This window comes from Schistocerca cancellata, unplaced genomic scaffold (assembly GCF_023864275.1).
Source record: "Schistocerca cancellata isolate TAMUIC-IGC-003103 unplaced genomic scaffold, iqSchCanc2.1 HiC_scaffold_1132, whole genome shotgun sequence".
NCBI classification, from domain to species: domain Eukaryota; kingdom Metazoa; phylum Arthropoda; class Insecta; order Orthoptera; family Acrididae; genus Schistocerca; species Schistocerca cancellata.
In genome coordinates this window covers 3,101,604-3,121,416 of record NW_026047131.1, presented here as the reverse complement: position 1 = coordinate 3,121,416, position 19,813 = coordinate 3,101,604, and the positions used below count along the sequence as shown (strand labels likewise).

At 40.7% G+C, this 19,813-nt stretch overlaps 1 protein-coding gene across 1 annotated transcript in view; it reads right to left on the bottom strand.

Annotated features, from left to right (window-relative positions):
- Positions 1-813: 813 nt before the first annotated feature.
- The window catches only part of LOC126159397 (peroxidase-like), a 356,870-nt gene continuing 337,870 nt past the window's right edge, over positions 814-19,813 (bottom strand). Inside the window, exons 7-17 of the mRNA XM_049916512.1 lie at positions 18,982-19,223; positions 18,699-18,857; positions 17,556-17,770; positions 14,472-14,673; positions 11,927-12,124; positions 11,673-11,820; positions 9,394-9,550; positions 7,831-8,001; positions 6,910-7,111; positions 3,818-3,923; positions 814-1,970 (exon numbers count right to left, since the gene is read on the bottom strand). Coding sequence (XP_049772469.1) covers positions 1,886-1,970; positions 3,818-3,923; positions 6,910-7,111; positions 7,831-8,001; positions 9,394-9,550; positions 11,673-11,820; positions 11,927-12,124; positions 14,472-14,673; positions 17,556-17,770; positions 18,699-18,857; positions 18,982-19,223 — 1,885 coding nt within the window. The 3' untranslated portion in view covers positions 814-1,885. The remainder of the gene's footprint in view (positions 1,971-3,817; positions 3,924-6,909; positions 7,112-7,830; positions 8,002-9,393; positions 9,551-11,672; positions 11,821-11,926; positions 12,125-14,471; positions 14,674-17,555; positions 17,771-18,698; positions 18,858-18,981; positions 19,224-19,813) is intronic.

The window sequence follows — 19,813 nt, the reverse complement described above, 5'->3', positions numbered from 1 at the left end:
CTTTATTTTAGAAAAGTTCATTGTTGATTCTTGTCAGTTGTGGACATACTGTCTCAAGTTCTTAGGGATGACCAGATGAAATTTGTGTCAACTACAACATGCCACTGGGCCCCAGCGTTAAGTTCAAGCATGTAACAAAGCATGTGTTCTGGCTTTTGGTGAAATTTGTGTATCTGACAATTAGAAAATAACAGCAACCCTGCAAACTGTATCATTAATGTGTTAAGGTAAGCATATAAACTTTACCTCAGTGCCGCGCGGTCTGAGGAACCTGGTCACAGTCTGTGCAGCTCCCCCCGTCGGAGGTCTGTGTCCTCCCTTGGGCGTGGGTGTGTGTTTGTGTGTTGTCCATAGCATAAGTTAGTTCAAGTAGTGTGCAGGCTTACGGCCCAATGACCTCAGCAGTTTGGTCCCATAAGATCTTACCACAAATTTCCTTAATCTCAGCAATGTTTGGTTCATTTCATGCTTTACAGAAGTCTGAACAAACAGTCCTACCAGCGAAGCACCTCATTTTAGGATTGTTTGGAGAAAGCAGAGTAGTATGGAGTCCAGTTATGAGAAATGGTCAGACAGCCTGGCAGTTAAATCAGTGGAAATTATCCTCACAGCTGGGTCCTGTATAGAGTTTTAATCTGGTGTAGGAAACTCAGATCTCTACTGCTCATTTCTTAAGAGCTTTACAGTTCTGGCATTGTCTTCACTGAGGTGTAGCACACTGGTGCAGTTTCATAAAAGGAACGGGATGAGCATTCAACATTATGTTTGTTTGAATGTTTCAGGAAGGATCAGAAATAAATAATAAAACTTCACTTTTATATAACATGAATACTTTAATATCAGTGTTTTTTAATTATTTTATAATAAAAAACTATAAAAATTTACATATAAATACAACACTAACATGTATAGCAGAGATACATGACATGAAGTTTATTTTCTTTGGATACAAAAGACACTGTGATGGAATGTAGCTGGCTCATGATTATATGAGATATGAGACTGCTAAAAATGGTGGAAAACTTTTATTTCTAAAATGAAATTTTATTGTTGTGCAAGGAAAACAATGAGTTTGTTTTGACTTTTAAAAAATTAAAAATAATTTTTAAATTTTCCTTCTAAAATCAAACACTATGTAAAAAAGAACTTTTCCTGTTACAATGACTAGTCGTGAAACATGAACATATTCCAAAAAACAAACAACATACTAAGTGTTCATTACAAAACAGTTTTAGAAATTTACTCTTGTGCCAAAACAAGCCCAATGTTTAAGAGTAATCTGCACCACCAATATAAAATTCTAGTTTAGGAGTATTTTTAAGCACCAAATGACAGTGGTCCAAATGGACATAAATTTGTTGGAAGAGACCTCTTGTCTCTTACATTTTATTTGAAGAGCAAAATGGTCCACACTTTTCAAACTGTTATGATAAGTGATGGTTGCAAGTAAATGTAATTAACAGCTAATATATATTATTGCACTGAGATCAATATTGCTATTCTCCTCAGGTCTCCACTCAAAAACACAATTTTCTTGGAATCAATGAGCCATCCTATACACACTTAGTCCTCACACAAACAAAATTAAATATGCAAAGAAAGTGTGCAACACACGCAATGTCCTTGCGCACTATTTTGACGCACTGTGCCACTCTACGAGTAACACACATTCAAAATCTACTTTTCTTCGCCTGTCTGGCTCAGAAAATGAATACAGCTATGGTAATGGCACAAATTAAACAGTGTACAAAAATATTTTTCATCAGATGAGTTTCTTGATGCAGTCTTTTACGTCATTAAGAGTCTTTTTTAAAGGAGCTGCACAATAAATAAATGTCTTTGTGTGCATTGTCAAAATTCAGTCGTTTTGCGAAAATGTCGCAGTTCACACGATATTCTCATCTTCTTTCCATGCGGACAGATCCAGTTGTGGGATTGCCTCTGTATCAGTGCACTGCTTCAGTGGATTACTGTTTAAAGAAATAAAAACAAAAATTAGATATTATTAAGGGCCAAATGGCAGCAAGTATAATAAGTTTCAAACTCACCAAGCAAAACACTAGTCACACGGTGAATTAAAGCTAATAATTACGTCATTTGTCCATACATGGCATAGACTGAGGTGATACGGTTACATAGAAACGGAGACATAATGTTCACATCTTAGAATATATTCACTGTTTTGTTTGCTGTGTCTAACAAAGGACAATAATGCTGATGTGAAATGTTGGCAGCATGGCACAAAATTGTCTCTGGGTGTTCTGGTAAGGAATGTAGCAATGTGCACTATCCCAAAGATTTAATTAATAATGATAGGCAGGAAATCGTGTCAAAAGATGATCCAGAGGACTAGGTTAGTAGTACGGACTCATTCAAAAGAACCTACAGCATTCACTCAGTGAACATAAGACAGAAAAATGATTTTCACTTGGGTAACATAGGTTTGACCATTGTATAGAGAGGTATTCACTATTCTACAGATTTCATTTTTAGTAGGCGTCCAGGAGAACTGAAAAATTTGAGTGACAAACTTTGAACCTAATCTGAAAGTCTTCCTTATAATACTCTCCTTTTATTGTATGCAGTTACCTGTATATGGTATTATAAATTGTTTTGGTTTTTGTAACATTTTCTTTTTTAGTTTCTAAATTTTGTTATTGGCTTTCTGCAAATTATGCAGTGACTCACACTACAATCAACTACCTTTTGCAAACAGAACCTGACGAAAGAAAATTTCAGAAGAAAGCAGATTTATGATTGACAATGTGGTTAAAAATTGCTTTTCTACAAGACATTGTTTCAAGATGTAAAGATCAGTCCTCCTCAAGCTATTTCCAAATTAACTCTATAGAGGAACCTGTGTTGCATGAATATTTGATACATAGCTTCACATAAGAGCACCACATTGACTTCTGTACACAAAGATTCCGATTCACTGCAAAGGAGATGCAAAAAATGGAATGTGGATCACAGACAGTAGATTGTATTGACCAAAAAGAAGCACATTTTTTTGTACATACATGACTGTTGTGTGTTGTATGGATCTCATGATGCCTTCCAGAATCAATACATCCAAAAGCTGGTAGGTAGTTTGTTGGCCTAATAAGGAAGACAGGATATCAAAGAAACAATGGCTGGGGCACATATTGCGAGATCAAGTCATTGCTGAAAACTGAACCTGAAGGGATGAAGGAAGGAAACAACTGTATGATAAATATGAGTATACAAGACAGACTGTTGAAGTGGAGAGAATAGCTGGCAAGTGACTTGCATGGAAAACTGCATCACACCAGGGTTGATGACCAAAACCAATAATTTTTGATGGTCTGATGATGTTTTAATGATGCAAAAATAAGTTCTTTGGGTGAAGTTTCAAGTGACTCAAAGAGAAGCAGTCACCCTGATCTGTTAGGCAACTGCTTTTCTCTGTTTGACTATCATGTAAAAATCATTATCTGTCTTCCAACACGATGATTCTCATGTCCACCTGGCAAAAATTGGGACTGCAGCACATGAAGAACAACTGTGCATTTCGTGTGTCCCAGATTTGAACTTACTGGAAATCTATAGGGCTGTGTGAGAAACTGGCAAACATCATCGATGGTATGTGCAAATTCTGTCTAATCTGTGCTGAGTGGCTGTAGTAGAAATGATAGGATATTGATGCCTCTCACATCTATACCCTTTTTTATTGTGCTGCAATGAGTTACAGCTGCTAATTTGGCTGTGTGGCCCGATACACACTATTCACGTGAAGGTGACTAACTCATTATGCAGTGAGCTTCTATTTCCAAATTTTTGTGAGATAGTAACTTACCTTTCTGATGGCTTGTGGAAGACATCAGCCTGTATCTGCTGCACTCCATCACTGTTATCACAGAGGATTCTGGCAAGCGAGGTTTTGCGGATCTCACACAGCTGGTCTGTAATTGAAACAAATACAACCAATCAAAAGAGTGATTCAGTGGGCTTTGTTTTTCTCAAGGAAACTTAAAATTTGGTAGTTATGGTGTAATAGCTTTTCTCAAACTATAATCAAATTATTCTCTTACGTACAGTACAACTGCAAAGATACACATAAATAACAGCTTTTAGAAACACTATGAGTTAGGACCCAGCTGATGTTTACTTAAATACTCACACTGAATGTGGAGATCAAATAACCATCCTATTATACTGATATTGTTTTCTTTTGCGATTTCATCAAATCTTTGCAACAAAATGGCGAATGTTTAACTAAACAGCCCTAACCACCTTTCTTCACATCATGTTCATCGAACACAAACTAATGTTCCATCTCCAACAATGATGAGACATCAAGTTATAGTCTTCCTTCCCTTACTGTTTAATCCCAAATCTATCTCATCTTCTTAAATTCTTTCCTATTTTTTACAGCATAGCAGATTCCAGAAAATATTTTTTTATATCAACTTTTGTTTGTATCCAAACCTTCTGCTAAATTATTATTATTATTATTAAGCATTACAATCCATGAAGGCTTTTTGCTGCAGAATGGACAATGTTGAACCACTTTGCTCTGTCTTTACAAGTAATTTGCCACTGTCTGTCATGTCCTAGTTTTCTGAGATCGTCTTGAATATTGTCCAAGTATCTCATGCGTGGGCGTCCAAGAGGTCGTCTTCCGGTGGGAATCTCTTCAGTCACTTTCTTGATGGTCCTGTTTGGTGGTGCTCTGATGACATGCCCTATCCATTTCAGTCTTTTGGCTTTAATTTTGGCCACTATATCGGAGTCTTTATATAATTTGTAAATTTCATTGTTATTTAGCAATCTCCATTCATCACTGATCCTATCTCTTATGGGTCCAAATATTTTTCTCAAAATTTTTCGTTCAAATACTCTTAATCTGTTTTCCTCTTTTTTTGTGAGAGTCCAGGTTTCAGATCCATAGGTGAGTACTGGTATAATCAATGATTTGTATACTTGTAGTTTGGTGTTCCTAGATATTAACTTGCTTTTGAAAACTGTCAAGAGACTATAGTAGCATTTGTTAGCCTTCTGAATTCGTGATTCTATTTCAATTTTTATGGAGTTGTCAGAGGTTACTATTGTACCAAGGTAATTAAATTCATTTGTCTTTGTGAAAGCTGTGTTATTAATTTGCAGTACATTATTATTTGATGGATAGCGGGATAAGATAAAGTACATTGTTTTGTCTGTATTCAGCTGGAGGCCTGTGCCATTTGTGGCTTTAATTAATTGTGCTGTAAGAAGCTTCAAATCATTCTCACTGTCAGATAATAATGCAATGTCATCAGCGTATGCTACAATGTTAATTTTGCTTTCCAGTTGTGCTCCAATTTGTAGTAGCTTTACTTTTTGGATTATTCTATTGATTACTATGTTAAAGAGAACTGGTGAGAGTGAATCCCCTTGTTTGACTCCAGTTTTAACCTCAAAGTCTTCAGAAAGTTTACCAGCTACTTTTATTTTGTATTTTGAGTTTAAAGTGCAAGCTTTTATTAAATTTATCAATTTGTTAGGGATGCCAATCTGCCTCATGCACTTCCATAAATATTCCCTGTTGATACTGTCAAAAGCTTTTTTAAAATCAATGAAAAGCATATGTACATTTTGATTGAATTTATATTTCTTTTCACCCAACATCCTTAGGACATATATATTGTCAATAGTCGATCTGTTAGGTCTAAATCCACATTGGGCATCATCTAGGGAGTCTTCAACGTAAGGGCTTATCCTTGCTAACAGTATATTTGTCAGAATTTTATATGTTGTGTTTAGTAACGCAATTCCTCTGTAGTTTGAACAATTTGTTGGGTCCCCCTTCTTGTATATAGGGCACACAACTACTTCTTTCCAATCATGTGGGACCTGTTCCTGCTTCCAGATGTTGGTGATGATTTTGTGTAAGCAGTTTACAAAAGGAAATTTACTGAGCTTCCTACCAACTGGTAATTTATATTAAATTTCTCGATTTTAAAGAAACACATGGAGTGTAGCCATGTATGGAAGTGAAACATGGACGGTAAATAGTTTGGACAAGAAGAGAATAGAAGCTTTCGAAATGTGGTGCTACAGAAGAATGCTGAAGATTAGATGGGTAGATCACGTAACTAATGAGGAGGTACTGAATAGAATAGGGGAGAAGAGAAGTTTGTGGCACAACTTGACCAGAAGAAGGGATCGGTTGGTAGGACATGTTCTGAGGCATCAAGGGATCACCAATTTAGTATTGGAGGGCAGCGTGGAGGGTAAAAATCGTAGGGGGAGACCAAGAGATGAATACACTAAGCAGATTCTGAAAGATGTAGGTTGCAGTAGGTACTGGGAGATGAAGAAGCTTGCACAGGATAGAGTAGCATGGAGAGCTGCATCAAACCAGTCTCAGGACTGAAGACCACAACAACAACAACATTTTCTGTACTACTGCATACACATATTGAGACAGATATGAACAGCAAGACAGTATCCCAATGTTAAAATGTATGCAACAGAGTAAAGATTCTTTTTGTGACTTTTGTATTGTCTTATTCCAGACCTCTAGTTTATTAGTAGTCGCTAACTAGCAATTTCCAACATTAATTCAGCAAACACAAGATGCGTAACAGCAACTGAGAGTGATGCTATAATACTGCCACATCTCAAATATTTCAAAACTTGTTTGCTGTTTACGGAATACTTAATATACATTCCCTATGTTGGGTCTGATACGTTTCTTACTACCACTTGTAGGAAAATAAAACAATAAATAAAGAAAATAAACAGATTGACTGCGAGTGAATAAATCCAAACACTTTTGGATGAAGAGCCTATTCAAGCCCAAATAAGTGAAATGTAATTGTACATCATTATGTTTACAAAATACAAACATGAATGTTCATGCCAGCAATTAGAATAAAAGAGACATCAGAGCTGTAAGATATTTACCGGCAGTGAACGATGACTGCCTTCCTGAGAGATCGTAGAAAAAGGCGTCTCCCCTCCTGGTACGCCCCATCTGCTCAGCGACAATGCAGCGGAATGTGGGGCCCAGCAGGGCGTCGTCAGACGCCGGGTGCTCGGCCAAGCCTCCGACTACCAAATCCACTTCGTCCGGAGAGCTGTAGAGCTCCCTCAGCTTTGACACGACCTGCACGGCACAAACCACAGTGGTATCAATCACCACCCTCTCGGAGGTCAGCCAGGGCTTGCAATGTATTTCCAAAATATGACAGTTCGAAAGCATCAGATAATCTGTTATCAACACATGATCCCCATCTGTCTACCTGTACCACTATGTTCTATTTACTTTAAACTTCAAGTCTGTAGCACTTTCTATCATTTTATTACTTGACTATTAATGCAATCAGTGTCTAGTGTTAACACATGTAGCACACTTATTGAATACCACCATCCTTGCCTCTCTACTACAATGTATTTCTTTTATTTCAAAGCAAACGACACATTTCAGTCTTTGCATCTACTTTCAACTGTCTCTTACATAAAAGTATGAAACACATGATGTAAAAGATCAGAGTATGTTCAGACTAAATAACAGGCCTGTTACTTTTTATGTAGAAGACAGCTGAAAGTCTACACAAATCTGAAACGTGTCCTGTTGTTTGAGGTAAAATAAATAAGTTGATAAATAAGTTGCAGTGGAAGCACAACGATGGAACCTAGAAGCCAGACAGACATGCAGTTTCATAACTTTTATCTATCTGTAAATTCACTTTATCAAAGGCCTACTAATTATTTCCTATTATGTTTGTGTTTTACAAAATTACGTGTACTTTTCACTGTACCTCAAACAAAAATTTCAACAGAGCAAAACCACATTTGATGTTGCTGGGTGGATGGAAGGCTCACCTCTTGTGGCATGTAGTCAGCAAATCCAGAGAAGTCTGTGACTTTTGGGAGACCACACCGCTCTCTGAATGCGTTGTAACCGGGAAGCCCGTGGTCACGTCCACGCTGGATATCCAGACTCAGGACGTCCAAGCCGTAGCTGCCGTCGTTGCGGAAGAGGTTTTTCAAAACCTGGAACAGAAAGAACGAAATCAGTTGTATAATGACCTCTCACACTGGATTAAATTTTTGTTTAGCCACATCACATTTGCAGGATAAAGTAAAGTAGTTTCATTGAGTTCCTGTGTACGACCTGCAGGGTTGTTATTATTAGTTTGGTATTACAGTGTGCCTGACATAGCTTTACCAGTGTAAGTGATAGAAGCTAACCATATGAACTCTGAGGGAAAGAAAAAAAATTCTTTTTTGGGGGCGAAGGGGAGAAACTGTCTGAATGTACGGCAGGGACAGTCCCTTTCCCTTCTCCTTCAGCAATGACCAAAATGAGACAGTTTATGCTGGAGGGGTCCACGGTCTTCATAAAATTGTGAAACATTGTAATCTCCACTTATGACAGTCAAATATGTTATTTATTGTAAATTCAATTCTGAGTGTTACTTATCTTCCGGCAGAGATCTCAAATGCAAATGTGCGCACAGGCATAAACATAGCCATTAGACTAAACATACAGTAAATACAAGAGACGTCCAAGTGATAAGGTGAAAATAAAACTAAAGATGATGTCTTGTGCAAGGAAGAGTTCTCTTCCATTTTTTGGTAAGGTTGGCAAATAATTACAAAATCAGGTAAAAGTCACTACAGTATCATGTTTCTCATTGTCAAGTGGTACCAAACAAATAAAAAATATTTACTACTGTCTTGTTTTTGTCTGATTTTGTGATTAGTCACGTAACTAATGACTTGGACACTGTTTGTACTTTCTTGTTGTTTGGACTACTGTCTTGTTTTTGTCTGATTTTGTGATTAGTCACATAACTAATGACTTGGACACTGTTCGTACTTTCTTGTTGTTTGGACTGGTGGCTACATTTGTAGCTGTAAGCATAGTTGTATCTGTGGGAGGAAATGAGTAATACTCGAAATTGCAATTACATTAAATAAAATTATATCTGACAGCCATAAGCAAATTGGAGATGCTAGATTTGTGGGGTCACAACAATCAGCAATGAGTAATACGACATGTGACGAAGTGGAAATAATCAGGATCAGTCAATTTCATTATCTTAACATTTCATGTCTGCTTATGGTGAACTATAATTTACTATATGCTACTGAAGTTTCACCATAATGCAAATTTCAAGCACAATGAACTGCAACAGGGCATAATAACAAAGGCACCGTAGGTGGACATGACCTCATTCAAACAATTTTTACAGGCTCAATACATTCGCCATAAAATTCGAAATCAGTCTGATAACTGCTGTGCAGTAAAGACTTGTCTAGTGAGTAGCACTGACCTGCTTGAACTATATCCAGTTATTGTGAGAACCAACACGTCAGGAGAAAGTGGAAAAAATTACGCCTGCTGTTGTAATAGTGGTACAGGAGGGAACCCACACTCACCGAGTGAGAGAAGTGCAGATCCCTGCGGTGTGCCTCCTGCGTGGCCATCCCCCTCAGCAGGTTGTCGAGGCCGTCCTCCGACTCGACCAGCTGCGGGCGGTTGAAGTGCTTGTGCAGCTCGTGGCGTGCGGCGACCGAACGGTTCTCAGCTATCAGTCTGCGTAACAGAAACACTGGCCTTACACTCCAGACAAAACCTAAAGACATTTACATGTCAATATGAGTGTCAACTATTGTACTGGAAAGGGAAACTTTTACACTACTGGCAATTAAAATTGCTACGCAACAAAGATGACATGCTACAGACACTAAATTTAACCGACAGGAATAAGGTGCTGTGATACGCAAATGATTAGATTTTCAGAGCATTCACACAAGGCTGGCGCCAGTGGCGACACCTACAACGTGCTGACATGAGGAAATTTTCCAACCGATTTCTCATACACAAACAGCAGTTGACTGGCGTTGCCTGGTGAAATGATGTTGTGCTGCCTCGTGTAAGGAGGATAAATGCGTACCATCACAATTCCGACTTTGATAAAGGTCAGATTGTAGCCTATCGCGATTGCGGTTTATCGTATCACGACATTGCTGCTCGCGTTGGTCGAGATCCAATGACTGTTAGCAGAATTTGGAATCGGTGGGTTCAGGAGGGTAATATGGAACGCTAGATCCCAGCGTCGTCGTATCTCTAGCAGTCGAGATGGCAGGCATCTTATGCGCACGGCTGTAACGGATCGTGCAGTCACGTCTCGATCCCTGAGTCAACAGATGGGGACGTTTGCAAGACAACAACCATCTGCATCAACAGTTCGACGACGTTTGCAGCAGCACGGACTATCAGCTCGGAGAGCGTGGATCCGGTTACCCTTGACGCTGCATCACAGGCAGGAGCGCCTGCGATGGTGTACTCGACGACGAACCTGGGTGCACGAATGGCAAAACGTCGTTTTTTCGGATGACTCCAGGTTCTGTTTAAAGCATCGTCATCGTCACATCCGTGTTTGGCGACATCGCAGCGTACGCACATTGGAAGCGGGTATTCGTCATCGCCATACTGGCGAGTCATCCAGCATGATGGTATGGGGTGCCATCGGTTACACCCCTGGGTCACCTCTCGTTCGCATTGATGGCACTTTGAACAGTGGACGTTACATTTCAGATGTGTTACGACCCATTGCTCTACCCTTCATTCGATCCCTGCGAAACCCTATATTTCAGCAGGATAATGCATGACCGCACATTGCAGGTCCTGTATGGACCTTTCTGGATACGGAAAATGTTCGACTGCTGCCCTGTCCAGCACATTCTCCAGATCTCTCACCAATTGAAAACGTCTGGTCAATGGTGGCCGAGCAACTGGCTCATCACAATACACCAGTCACTACTCTTGATGAACTGTGGCATCGTGTTGAAGCAGCATGGGCAGCTGTACCTGTTCACGCCATCTGAGCTCTGTTTGACTCAATGCCCAGGCGTATCGAGTCCGTTATTACAGCCAGAGGTGGTTGGTCTGAGTACTGATTTCTCAGGATTTATTCAACCAAATTGCGTAAAAAGGTAATCACATGTCAGTTCTAGTATAATATATTTGTCCAATGAATACTTGTTTACCATCTGCTTTACTTCTTGGTGTAGCAATTTTAATGGCCAGTAGTGTAAGTACTGCACAGTCTTAAATTAATGTTGTGAACAATAAAGCTTCAAAATTCCATCATGCAGGAACTAACATATCTGAGTCCAGTTCATTTTATTTTAGAACTTTTTCCAATTTATGACGGGATGATATGGCAATCAGTGATAAGTGTTTCGAAGAGATAAAGAGTCTCGGCTGCAAAACATGGTTCATTACTTTATATTTTGTCAATAGTACATTTCACTTTGTTTGCTTGGCTCAAACAGGTGTTAAACATACTAAGCTGCCATCTGTGCAAATTTCTTAGCAGGCAAACACCATTGTCAGTAAGTTAACCCTGCGGTGCATAGCGTCCACTACAGCTTCTTTGGCATCTACAATCAGTCCTGAGGCTGCAAATGTACACAGTTCACTGCAATGGGCACTCCATACTACTGTTGTGTCCTGCACGCATTTGCGGCCTCGTGACGGATTGAAATCACCAGAGAATTGACCGTTAAAAGTTGTCCACTGCAGTGAAATTGATGCACCACAGGGTTAAGAGCACTGCGTAGTGCCCCGATATAAGAAGTGTCCGAGTACACGGGAGGTAGCGTTTAAAATACATAAGAGACCTCAAAGACCTCAGAAGTGGAAAGCTCACCTCAGTTCCCCGTCCACGAGCGAGTGCACGAACCGCATGGCTGCCGTCGCAAAGCTGTTGGTGACGGAGGGGTCCACGTTTGTGTCGAACTGCTTGCTGAACCCGCTGTTCCTCACTTCGAGGTTCATCTTCTTGATGTAGGTCTTGCCTGAATTTAAAGAAGAAAACCACAGTTAGGACTCGCGCTTACCGACGTATCTAGACTGAAACGTAAGGACGCCTGTCGAGACAGAACGTCGCGGTGCCGGACGTACCCAGCAGCAGCGGCAGCCACTCCTTGTAGGTGACGTGCTGGATCTGCGCGACGACGACGCGGCGCGCCTCCTGGAAGAGCCGCTCGTCGTCCCACTGCGGGTGGAGCGCGGCAAGCTGGGCGGCCAGGCGGTTGTGCTGGCGCACCCACACCGTGTGCAGCGCCGCCAAGTGCGGATGCTGGTTGACGCGCGAGTCTCCTGCGGGGCACGGGAAGGAATGGAAAAGTGCATTAGACGTACCACTGAGTGTGCAGGTCTATTACTATCTCCCTGTCACACGATATTACAGTTTTCAAGAAATATTGCAGCTCCTCTGTGCTGTAGCTCTGGATAACCTAATACATGCATGTAAAAACTTAAACTCTAACAAAATGAATATAATAGAGGGAAAGATTCCACGTGGGAAAAATATATCTAAAAAGAAAGATGATGAGACTTACCAAACAAAAGCGCTGGCAGGTCGATAGACACACAAACAAACACAAACATACACACAAAATCCTAGCTTTCGCAACCAACGGTTGCCTCGTCAGGAAAGAGGGAAGGAGAGGGAAAGACAAAAGGATTTGGGTTTTAAGGGAGAGGGTAAGGAGTCATTCCAATCCCGGGAGCGGAAAGACTTACCTTAGGGGAAAAAAAGGGACAGGTATACACGCGCACACACACACACACACACACACACACACACACACATATCCATCCGCATATACACAGACACAAGCAGTGTATATGCGGATGGATATGTGTGTGTGTGTGCGAGTGTATACCTGTTCCTTTTTTTCCCCCTAAGGTAAGTCTTTCCGCTCCCGGGATTGGAATGACTCCTTACCCTCTCCCTTAAAACTCAAATCCTTTTGTCTTTCCCTCTCCTTCCCTCTTTCCTGACGAGGCAACCGTTGGTTGCGAAAGCTAGGATTTTGTGTGTATGTTTGTGTTTGTTTGTGTGTCTATCGACCTGCCAGCGCTTTTGTTTGGTAAGTCTCATCATCTTTATTTTTAGATATAAACTCTAACAAAAAGGTGATGAAGCCTTTGAGATATTTGAGAGGAAAATACTACACAGATCTTGATACCATTGAACGATCCTGGCACTGGAGAATGACAAATGCAAAAAAACGTACCACTATTCGACCAATAAAGAACCTAATACTGTAGCAAAAATAACAGCTGAAAACATTACGGTTAGGGGAAGTCCTGGTGGAATGTAAATAATTTAAGGAGTGGAGTTGCAGGGTTGTCAGAAGGCACGGGATGAGAACTTTGCCAGCTGCCTGACAAATCCTTTTCAGAAAGCTAGCAAAGTTCTCATCCTCGTTTACGTGCCCTTCGAGGTTTGAGCAGCTCTAGTAGCCGGCGAGTCGTTACCTTAACTCCTTAAATTTTTTAGCAAAAATCGTGAAGTGTAATGGTCATCTTGATGAGTTCACAAGAAGACTAAGTGCCGGAGAGTGTGGTAGAAAATACCCAGATGGAAGAAGCACAGCAGGATTCCCACGGATACAATTTTCTGACGATGAGGAAAATTACTTGTATTTTTTGGAGATTACTAACAAGTGAGAACATTGTCAAAACAGAAAAGTTTGGCAAAATATTAATAAACCAGCAGTAAAGAGCTTACAACAGCTTATAACTGCTTTGTAATCATAACAATAGTTATAACGATAAGGGACAGAGCAATTCAGTGTGTGACAGGGAAGTCGGAAGAAAATAAAATGAAGACAGAGCTGTTTGGAAATGACCTCGTGATATGGAAAGCCACTCGAATGTGGTCAGAGACGAGCTAGGTCCACGTCGAGGAAAAGTTCTGCGTTAAGAAATGAGATTCTCAGCATACGAGAGCAAAGTAGTAATAACAAGAACAGACTCGATAGTCGAGTTCTGTTAAGAGAAGAGATGCTGTAAGAAGCTGAGAGCTTCAAGTACCTGGGTAATGTGATTGAAGAAGGTGAGAGAAACATAACGTACTGAACGAAAAGGTAGAATAGTGTGAGAATTTTTCAGAATGCACGGAAGTCTAGTTTGTAATACGTAAGTGCCACAAAAGCTCAAAAATACAGTAAATCAAGACGGACAATGTACCCATTTAGGTTATACTGCAGAGAAGTGGACTATAAAGGGAAAGGATATAAGCAGGATGCAGGTTAGTGCAATGAAGTTTACAAGAAGATTTGGAGTGATACAAGCTGACGGGTCGAGAAATGGAAGAGTGAGAGATGTACGAGGCAAGACAAAACACGAGGATTGACATTGCAGTGATTCCACACGAGAGGAATGAAGTGAGAGGCAATGCCGGAGGAGCTTTCCGAAATGAGATTTCAAAGAGGGAGACTGAGGGAGAAATGGCTGAAAGAAGTGCAGGAAAGTGTACAGGAGAAAGGAAAGACCTAAAATGTGGAGGAAGATGAAGGGGAAAAAAAGAAGAAATAGAGGACATTGGAGAGGATTGCGTTTGCAGCAGACCAAACCCAAGACTGGAAACTGTTAAGAATGAAGACTATGACACGGTTACAGCAAAGTCGAGGACAGTGCATTGTAAGATACACACCTGCATGGTAGCAGACTTCAGTGTCGGAGTCCACTTGGCAGGCCTCGGTGGGAGAGCTGGAAGCTGGTAGGAAACCCTTCTCGTTGCCCCCCTTAACCTGGACCTTCAGACGACCTCCGTTGCCCTCACGGAGCGCTCTGGTACGGGCCGCTGTAGAACCGTACACTGCCGATCCGTCGAGGTAATGTGTGGCCGCATTCATCTGTAAAAGAAGACGCAGGATAGAGTGTTGAGCTACTGTGAAAGCAGTTAGTTAGAGACATTCTCCACACTGTTCTGAGCCTGCCTTAACTGTGGCAGAGCAAAAGAGTTTTGACATTTTTACACTCATTCTCAATGAGGAGAGAACACTGGGTCACTAGAAGCATGTCAGAGACATGCCCAAATTAAAATGAGAGGGGATGAAGTCACTCAGTTGCAGTGATTTCTATGTACCATATTTACTCGAATCTAAGCCGCACTCGAATCTAAGCCACACCTGAAAAATGAGATTCGAAATAAAGGAAAAAAAAAATTCCCAAATCTAAGCCGCACCTGAAATTTGAGACTCGATATTCAAGAGGAGAGAAAAGTTTTAGGCCACACCTCCAAATCGAAACAAAGTTGGTCCATTGTAATATGAGACACAATTTAGGTCGAATGAATGACGATACAGCTACAGTAGTTTGGTTCGAGTCGTAAGCTTAGCAGTTAAGCTTTACCAGGTAGCCATTGCTATGCGTCATGCGCTCCGTCCGTATTTATACGGATACCCTTCCTTTTTCACGTGCTTCGTCTGGTTTGAATCGATTGCTTATTTTGCTTTGATCTGATAAGTGCCGTGTTCTATGTTATAGTTGTTTATGTCAGTCACTCTAAGCTGAAAATGCATTACTATACTGTGTCATGCATTGTTTGTCGCATTATGATAGTGCGTGTTTACAGCCTGTCGATGCTCGCGGCATGGCTTGCTTTTGTGCGCGCTACCGCCGCCTACAATTAAAAAAAGAGAGGAATCGTCTCATTAGTGAAACAATGGCAAGAGACTGCTATTTGTAGTTACTTACACTGCTGCTTTCTTTGATAATGATCAACAAGAACCAAATAATACACTGCGTATGATAAAACATGTTCTGAACGAGAGTTTGGCGAAAATTTTTCTCCGTTTGAAAATCTTTGCGGCCACTTCTTTAGTACATCAAATTCTGCACAGAAATTAGTCATCTTATATTTAAAACTCTAGTCAGTTGCCGTGCTTATTTCTGACTGTATCACTATTAGGCATAAGAGTAATACGAATATAAACATGACACGAAACGTATATTCTTCCACATTTGCTGTTGTCTCACTCTAGTTTCGTAGTTTATTAGGTAGACAGGATTTAAATGACATAGAAGCAAACACGAAAGAATACATGGCAAAATGTTTATATTCGTATTATTCTTATGGTGAAGAGAATACTGCATGTGATTCACATTTCATCAGGTTCCTATTAGCAACCATCTCTTCTCACAGGTAGGAAAAAATTCAGAACGTAGAGTTGGCCATATTGACAAAAATCCCAGTCTTGCCAGTCGGATTTTCGTAGTACATTGAAATTCTGCTACATTCTAAGATGATCAATACGGATTTTGTATTTACTTCGTTGGATAATGTATGAAAATGCAGTGGTCGAAACTCAGGCGGAGAAAAAAAGCTCGTCTTCCAATTTTTTTTTTAAAATTTTATTTACTGACGCAGAGGTTTTGGCGCAGTATTTATCTTTGTGCCTACAAAGGATGCCTGTGTAGCTCTACATATATATGCGACGGCAGAAGTTAGTTGTGGCGGCACCTACCAACATTTTTCAGAACTTCCGCTTGCTTTGCACTCAATTCTAAGTCGCTGGCGGTTTTTTGGATTACAGAAACCAGAAAAAAAGTGCGGCTTAGATTCGAGTGGATACGGTAGCTTATAATGAAACTAGTCTGCACAATTTTTGATTGAGAAATTAAAAGTCACAAATTGCAGCAGTTTCAATGGCTCTTACAGTGCCGACACAATTTATTTATTGGTTCACCCTAAAATGTGTAGCAAAATATAACAATATGATACAAAATAAGTGCTTCATAATATGAGTGCAATTTTTCTTTAGGGCTACTGTTTTCCGAAGAGCTGCAGGTACTGGAGAAGGAACTCTATCCACTAGTGTTGTTTGAACTGATGTAGTGCCAGAAAGGGGATAAGTTTTGTCTCGCATATCGCGAACGAAGGAAGTAGTAACTGATTTCTTTGCAGCACTGGTGTAAAGTTACGAAAGATGGAAACGAGCTGCCCAACTGAAATACTATTTACTTTCCTTTATTCACAAAATTTATTTCCCAATTAACAGCTGTGTTCTTGGCGATCAAATATTCAAATGTAGTCGGTTTCAAAGTCATTAAATTCAGCTATCAGACCACTTAAGAAATGTCGCAAAATTGTCAATGTACCTCTGAAGCAAAAAATGCTCGTGCCTCAACGTGTTAGGAATTCATCCCTTGAGAAGGGAAAAATTCCTGTTTGGCTTTAGTGGCCTTCAGGCAAGTTGAACCATCTTTGACAGAGTTTGTTCTTGAATCTAGAATTCAGCAGTATTGTTAACCTTTTCAGTTGGTAGCAAGCACTTCTCAACTTCTGCTATGATATTTAAGGTTTCCTTCAGTCATTAGTTATAACTGCATACCAGATACTTTTGTATTTGGAATCTGAATTAGTGTAATTACTGGCATTATTTAGAGACTTGTTCAGAAATATATTTACCTAAAATAAACTGATTTACATAAAAGTGACTGCCTTTCCTTCGTCCTCCAAATATCTATATTTAATCGATGTTGCCACGTTTTCAAGACAACAGTAATAGTACTAGAACATCAGTGCTAAAACCCCAAAGCCACTGTTTTGTAAGTCGATATTTAGTTTCTAATGTCACTGTTGCCACGGTTCAAAGACTACAATAACAATAATGCAACACTGTTGTTTAAACTTCCAGCCTCAACATCCTACAAATTTTGTTTCTAATAGTCACACTGGCACATTTCAAATGCTGCAGTAAACATACAGACACGTGTCGAGTTTATTGCTCACCTGTTCGAGGGGGCCGAGCCGGCAGTCGGGACGCATGGCGGGTGCAGAGCGCGCATAGTGGATGCAGCGCACTTCTCCTTTCCAGTACTGCTGGTTGCGTTCACCGTTGGGCAGGTGGTCGGTGAGGTCCATGGCCATGCAGGACGGGTGGTGGTGTCGTGGGCTGAGGGAACCTCCATCAGAACGGCAGCAGGCCACATTGTTGCCGTAGTTAACTGTAATCGTCGAATAGGCACCGGTTCAGTACGAGTAGTAAACAAATAAATAGAAAGCAGTAATGCCTGACCAAAGTTTGAGGATAACAAGAAGAATAAAGCAAAACTATAGTAAATGAGACACTGATTGGAGAGCAGCTGAAAATAGAGGAAAATTTCAAGTTCCTGTAGGGTATAACACAGGAAAATGCAAGGAATGATGAAAAGAGACAGATGTGCAAATCAAGAAATGAATCTACGCTCTTTGCCTTCCGTGGGTAAATGCTCTAACAATGATGCTATCAGAGTGCAACTCGAGGACAAAAAGCAAAGATCTAGGGTTTGAGTATTGTTGGCACACAGTTTTGATCTGCCAAGCAGTTTCAAATCAGAGAACATTTGGCTGCCGAGTGAAAATGCATTCTGAAAGTGAAATTAAATTTTGTAACAGAAATGGAAAATTAGGGAATGGAAGGCAACTTCTACAAGGGAAGATTGGAAAAAAAAGGGAGAGACAGAGAGAGAGAGAGAGAGAGAGAGAGAGAGAGAGAGAGAGAGAGAGAGAGAGAGAGAGAGAGATTAAAATGGTATGGGCATATGAAGGGAACCAGATGAGGATAAGTAGAAAGATGCACGAGACCGAGAGGAAGGCTACGGGACAATTTATTAAAAGCAGAGGAAGAAAGCACCAAGAAGGAAGGAGAAGTGTGGGTCAGAAGAGTGACAGAGAGATGAGGGTACGGCAGGAGAAAATAGAGAGACTGGTGTTCGAAGCATACCCTGCCAGTGATGGAAAACTGTACTAGATGATGATGATGATGATGATAATAAAAGCCCAATTATTGCACAAATGAAATCACATGTGATCAGTAGCCCTACAAAGTCTATTTTACTGGTTCCTACTGTATTGAAACTTAATGATTTTTACTTAGTGGGTAATATTACTTACACATCCGGCTAAAAGGTGTCTGGGTCATATCGTGGGCCACAAACTGGGACCAGAAGGCCAGAGAGAGCGTGCGTGCAGGTTCTGGGAGGGTGGCATTTCCTGCGAGGTTGTAGCTGATGTATCGAGGGTTTGGCAGGATGCTGCTCACAGTTGCAATACCTACAGAACATTATCAAATGCATTCATATTACCAATACAATATTTCAAATAAAGTTTTAACTACAGACAGATGCATTGAAGCTAAACATCACAGTACGTGAGGGAAAGCGTCAGGCCGGCTCACCGTCTAGATAATCGGCAGGCAGGAGTCGGCGGTATGCCGTGTGCACGCGCCCCCACGTACGCTGCAGAGCATCCGCGCTGGCGGCGTGGTTGCAGGATCCGTCGGCCGAGCGGTATTTTGCGTCTGGCGGACAGATGAGGGTCGTCTCGCCCCTGCGCTCCTGACAGCGCTTACCCAGATCCGTCGACGGCAGTGCGGCTGACGCGATGAAACGCAGGCAAGCGTCGCGCTTGGGGTTTGCTCTGAAAGCAGATTCAGGGCCATTTAGATAAGCAGCTCGATTCATTTTTCAGTGGAAAATACTCTCGCTTTAACGTGTGTGGCTTCTGCTCTGTCACAGAACCAGTTGGCTCACATTTACAGCCCAAATAATTTACCTTTGGTTAGGGTGACCAGATGTCCGGATTAATCCGGATATGTTCCGGCTTTTTCGCAAAGTTGAGCGTCATACAGTTAAATTTACAATTTGTCCCATTCTACTGCTCATTTCTTAAATACTTTAACTATTGGCACAGCCTTCGTGATAAACACGCACGAAGGCAGTGTTAGTAGGTGGCACCAGGATTGTCGATGTTATAGTTGATCTACTTATAAGCGAAAGCAAATATCGATTATTTGAAATTTTCATTTCGTATCTTCACTTTGTATTGGCTTGGCTTCCTGTAGTGTACGTGTGATTTGTGAGTGTAATTTTTAACTGAGTTAGTTATGTAAAATATTTGGCTATGCCTAAACGAAAGTGTACATTTTCAGATGTCCTTTCCTGCAAATATCCGGCTTTAAGAAAGGGAGAAATGAATTTGAAGCGGAATGTAAGATATGTGGAGCTGGA